This window comes from Gavialis gangeticus, unplaced genomic scaffold (assembly GCF_001723915.1).
Source record: "Gavialis gangeticus isolate Ggan-Ray unplaced genomic scaffold, GavGan_comp1, whole genome shotgun sequence".
Classification (NCBI taxonomy): domain Eukaryota; kingdom Metazoa; phylum Chordata; order Crocodylia; family Gavialidae; genus Gavialis; species Gavialis gangeticus.
The window spans coordinates 105,186,964-105,192,591 of NW_017729022.1; the positions used below are offsets into that span (position 1 = coordinate 105,186,964).

Here is a 5,628-nt window from a genome sequence, read left to right on the forward strand (position 1 = left end):
GGGGTCCCCCTGTGGCCAATCACTGAGCCAGGGCAGTGCGGCAAGGAGCCCCCAGAATGCTCCCTGACAGACCCAGAAGTGGACTAGAAGTACTTCTGGTCCACTTCTGGGTTCACCGCTGAACACGTGGAGGGCCCCCCCCCCACTCCTGTGGGATGCTCCATGAGCCCCAGCATTGCAGTGTTCATGAGCCATGTCTGCTACCTCAAGCTATGTAGCAAAAACTTTTAAAGCTGGATCTACGTCTGAGTTGCTGATTCTCTGAATCAGCATTAAATCTTCAGATTTGGATTCAGCCAAATTGAATCAGGGACACTGATCTGAATCAATGAATCGAATCACTGTCCCCGATTCAGCCCAAATCCAAATCTGAATCAAATAGGGCCCACCTTCACACACCTCTACTATTAAATAGAACAGTATCCTCCGACATCCCTGAACCAGTGGCACTTTTGTATTCTTATATGCCAGTCCACTATCATACTGCCTGACTGCAATGTAGCTGCATCCACACACAAGAGACAGGAACTATGGCAAAACAGTCTGTTTCATCCAGCTAGTCCACAAGTTTTCAAAGGAAGATTGAGACCCATTGATGTAGGCCTTTTATTGTTTTTATTCTTTGCTGAGCAGGCCAATAGATGAAGGAATACATTTTGAAAAAAGAAAAAGCTTTTCTGAGTGAATCTAATCAGCTACTTCTCCAGATTCAGGTTAACTAACAGTCCACCAGCATCCCAGGATGCTTTGCACAACCCCCCACCCTTCCCACACCTCACAGGATGGGAGGGATAGTCTTGGCCCAAGCTGTCCGCTCCAGCTGAGTAGGGAGGCGTACTCTATTGCCCCCCTGGCCTGCAGTGGCCCAGGCCAGAGACATGTGTCTGTATTTCTGGAATCAAAAGTGAAGGTCTGTTCAATGGTTTATAAATTCAATCTATGTAGCTTAGACTAACCTTTCAAGATTGAATCGATTCAGCCTCAGGCTTTTTGACTGTCTGTACTTAGCCTTAGAGGTTCATCAATTGCCAAGCTCTATTGGGACAATCGTATTAATCATCATTGGCAGTCATCGGTCTCAGGAGACCAAGGAGATTGGGCCTTTGGTGGGTTACTGGGTACCACCACAGATTCTTGAGCAGCTGAGGAGTCTGATGCATGACAAGCAGACCCTCCAATATGTAACCCATACAGATTTGGTTGAGCTTGTGCCAGCATGCCAAGTACCATCTTGTCTTGCCTGTCTCTGGTGCCTCTTCTCCATCTCAGCATTTACCATCTCCATTTTGAAGTGATGTAGGCCCTGCTTCACAGAGGCTTTCTACTCACAGGGGTCCAAAGTGATTGATTCTCAGCATTGGCTATCGATGCACAGCTTGCTATAGTTTTTCTTCCAGACATCAACAAAACAGAGTTTGGGCCATCCAGTGGCTAGCTCACTGTACAGTATGTCCTTGGGGGTTCAGCCATCGCTCATATGATTCAGATGTCCTAACCAACAGAGGCATCTCTGTCTCAGGAGCACAAACATACCAGGTATCTTGGCCCATTCCAAAAGAGCAAAGTTGGAGATTGTCACACCGTGTTATGCCAAGATTATTGAGAAGACAATGAAGATGGAAACTGTTCAGTTTTCCTTCTGCCTTGGCATAAGGAGTCCATGTTTTGCTGCCATACAGTAGAGAGCTAAGTATGCAAGCACCACAGATGGACATCTTTGTCGATAGAGTGAGCGTTCTGTTTTTCCAAACTCTCTTTTGAAGTTTAGCCATGGCATTGCTTGCCTTTCCAATGCGAGTGTGTATTTCGCCTTTGAAGCCAAAATTTTGAGAGACAGTGGAGCCCAAGTAAGTGAATTTTTCACCCCCCTTATAAAGCTGGTAAAAAAAAAAGGGGGGGGCAAGTCTGCTACTCAGAGGTCAAGTCTGAGAGTGTTTGGACAATTTGGTTTCACATAAAGTAAGATGCAGAGATTCAGGACTGTCACGTAAGGGGTGCACTATGGGATCTAAAATGCAGCTTGCCCATAACCATAACAATAAGAAGGATGGTTGAGCATCCAGGTAATGCTTTGGATCCCAATCCTACAAGCTGCTGGGCTCCCCTCCACCAGGAAAATAGGAAGTTCTTTTAACTTCAGAAAGGGGGAAGAAACATACATTTGCATTCTTCTCTTCCTATGAGAAGAAAAAACATGTTTTTCCTTCTATGTATTAATAGGGTTTTACCTCCATTTTTTTAAAAACTTCAGTTCACAATATCTACATCTACATAACATACATTTGAAATTATGATTAAATTTGGAGCCTCCTATTTTTATTTGTAAATGAAAATGCAAAACCTTAAAGAGGAAAGTTTTGAAAAATTCATGGGTCTACAAGCTTAACAAAGAAAAGGCACATGTAGAATCATAGATGAGTGACTTGAGAGAAGAGCATGGCTTATTGATGTAATCTTGGCTTTCCATCTTCTGAGTGACTGAGGCTGTACACTGAACAGGCTGCACCTATGTAGACCACTAGTCCCTTGGGCCACATGCTGCGCAAGGTCCCTTACAGCACCACAACCCCCACACCTTCACATGCACTTCCTCCACCATGCCACTCCCCTCCCACAAGGCTTGGCTTTCCTCCTGCCCCTCCCATGAGGGTTCCCATAGAAGCTGGAGGAGGGAGGAGGAGTCTGGAGACACCAGAAGCAGCAACCAGAGTGATGGGAAAAGCGACGGTCAACTAGGAGTCTGTCATCTGGGTGTTAACCCCACATGGACCAGATGGGGCCATCAGTTAGACAGCCCTGCTGTAATCAATTATCATTAAGGACGTTAGAATATAAAAACCTGTAAGATGAGCAGGGCTTCAGATAATACAGTCCTATATAAAGCCAGCTAGTTTGTCTTGCTGTTCAGTCTTCATGGCCAAAGATCTCCCATTCTGATCGTTTTTCATTCCAGTGACAGTATATGTGAAATCTGCTGATCAATACTACTGCAAATGTTATTCGTCTTCACTAATTCTCAAATATCAGAATATGAAACATGCCAAAAAGAAACCAGCAGAAAACAAGTGACAGCATGGGCTGAAGCACTGAACACTCACAACTCTTCTAAAGTAAAATATAAAATGTCAAGAGTTAAAATCAGCAAGATAGAAAAGATTGAATTTCATCTGAAAAAAATGCAGAATATTTTTCCCCCCAATTCTTCAAAGCCTGACCTGGCATTGAACAAAAATCAGCCTACTTACAAAAAGAAAACAGAATGCTGATGATCCCATATGCAGGAGTACTATGCCATCATGCCCAATGAAAAATAACTGTAATAAGAATAATTTAAATCTGTTTTCCAGGACTTCCAGCTGCTCTTTATCCTCAACTCTTTTCTGGAAGAATCTTGTTAATCTTTAACTCTCAAAATATGACAAAAACAAATGTATGATTGAAAAGCAAAAAAAGTTTCAGGCATGAGAGGAAACCCTCTTTTATTCCAATATTGCCTGGCATAAAATGAACAATTCAAAGAATGAATCCAAGTGCTTTCTCCTGAATATACAACTCTAAAAATTTAAATTCAAAGACCCACTACTAGCTTCTATAAGTGAAGAAATAGTAGAAAAATATTGATGAGCTAAAAGAACCCATAATGATTTTAATGTTAATTGTTCAAATGTGAGAAATGACTTATAAACGGCTACACAAAGAAAAGTGAATTCCCACTTAATGCCACATTCATAGACTACTGTGAACAACTTCCTGAGATTCCCTCTGCATTGCTGGATGGTAAGAGGTTTTTGCATTTTGCTCAGAAATCAATAATTTAAAGGTTGAAATATTTTCTGATATGTAAACAACCTACATGGTATATATACTCTCTAAAACTCAGTCAGAAAGTAGTAATATCTAACAGTTTATAAGCACATTAGGCAAGCCTGATCTCTTTTTCTTCTCCCCAGAGCCTGCCTGCCTGAGTTGTGCTGGGGCCTGGTGCTTCCTTCCACTGTTTTAATTTAGGGAGAACTAAGCTGAATTAAACCCTGTGGTATGTACAAGCAGTCAAACACTGTAACTATAACATACCAGGTGCTAAGGAAGCAAGTAAACTGGCAAAAGTATCCAGGGTCTCAAATGCCAGCAACCTAACCAGCAGACTGGGAACTTTGGTGACTATATCCTTCGCCTTAGTTACAGAGTTGCAAGTTTTTCATTTCAGAAAATACATGTACTTTTTTTGGTTTGGAATTAATTTGATAAAATATATATTTATTCTTTATTATATGCATTTTATTTTTAGGTTCATAAGCCTTTTCCATGGTGTTTTTTCTTTGCGGCAGACTATGCATACAAAAATCATAAATATGCTGTTTAAATCTCACTGCAAGCCAAGCTTCTCTGCAATTTGTATCATCCTATCATCCAGTTCTTAAGTTTTATGCAGACATGTGATTAGGCTGGCTTTCACAGGCCTGCACTGGCACAGAGAAAACTAAACATAATATTCAGTTAAAAAATTTTCACCCAAACACTGAAAAATTAGTTTTACCTGAGGTAGCACTGCTGGTCCTTGTCCTGCCAACCTCTGCAAGGAGCTGACCTGAGGAACTTTAATGGGCACTGCAGTGATAGTTCCCAATGTCTGTCAAAAGAAAACAAAAAGGAACAATAATTAAAAAGAATCCACTTCCAAAAAGCTCTGTAACATACAGACCAACTCCTCTCTGCCGTTGACTCACCACCATTGGACCTAACTACTACTGAGTAGTCTGCTTAGAGCCCTCTGCCTCCTACCTTGAGGCATACAGTCAATCCTGCTTTTCTTTTCTCCTAGAACCATCCTTAACTCTGACCTCATATCTGTGGAGCATTTTGTGACACCAAGTAGAAAGGATTTATCTAGTAATACATCCCATCATAATTATGTCTGAGGTATTTTAGTGGAAATGGAGTTTTGCTGGTGCACTGCCAATATGAAGTCTGCCCATGTAGTAACTTGTTCACAAGATATATCCAAGCAAAGGTGAAATGTGGTGCCCTAAACCTTCAAAATACACATTTTTAAGACACTGCATTTCCCATTGCTCTGGGAACCCTTTAAAGTTCAGAGTCAGAAGAGAGTATTTTACTTTTACTGGAAAAATTAAGGTTAGTAAATACTGAATTTTAAAGTCTCATCAAACCCAAAAGCTGAATGCAACCTATGGATACACTTTTGAACCTCCATAAACATAAAGTTTGGTTAAGGGACTGAATTGAGTTTGAGCCAAAAAACTGCTAGCACCATTGAAGTTTCATAGATTTCATACAGACATTAGGGCTGGAAGGGACCTCGGAAGATCATCAAGTCCAGCCCCCCACCCAAAGGGCAGGAAGTCAGATGGGGTCATAAGATCCCAGCAAGATAAGCAACCAATTTGCTCTTGAAGGTGTTCAATGTAGGTGCTTGAACCACCTCCGATGGCAGGCTGTTCCAGACCTTGGGGGCTTGGACAGTAAAGAAATTCTTCCTTATGTCCAGCCTGAAACAGTCTCACAGTAGTTTGTGACTGTTCAACCTCACCATCCCTTGGGGCGCTCTGGAGAACAAACATTCCCCCAGATCCTGGTGGTCACCCCAATAAACTTATAGGTGGCCAT

General features: G+C 41.8%; 1 protein-coding gene across 1 annotated transcript in view; it reads right to left on the reverse strand.

Annotated features, from left to right (window-relative positions):
• The window catches only part of PHF21B (PHD finger protein 21B), a 342,423-nt gene that overhangs the window by 85,153 nt on the left and 251,642 nt on the right, over positions 1-5,628 (reverse strand). Inside the window, exon 3 of the mRNA XM_019515820.1 lies at positions 4,538-4,630. Coding sequence (XP_019371365.1) covers positions 4,538-4,630 — 93 coding nt within the window. The remainder of the gene's footprint in view (positions 1-4,537; positions 4,631-5,628) is intronic.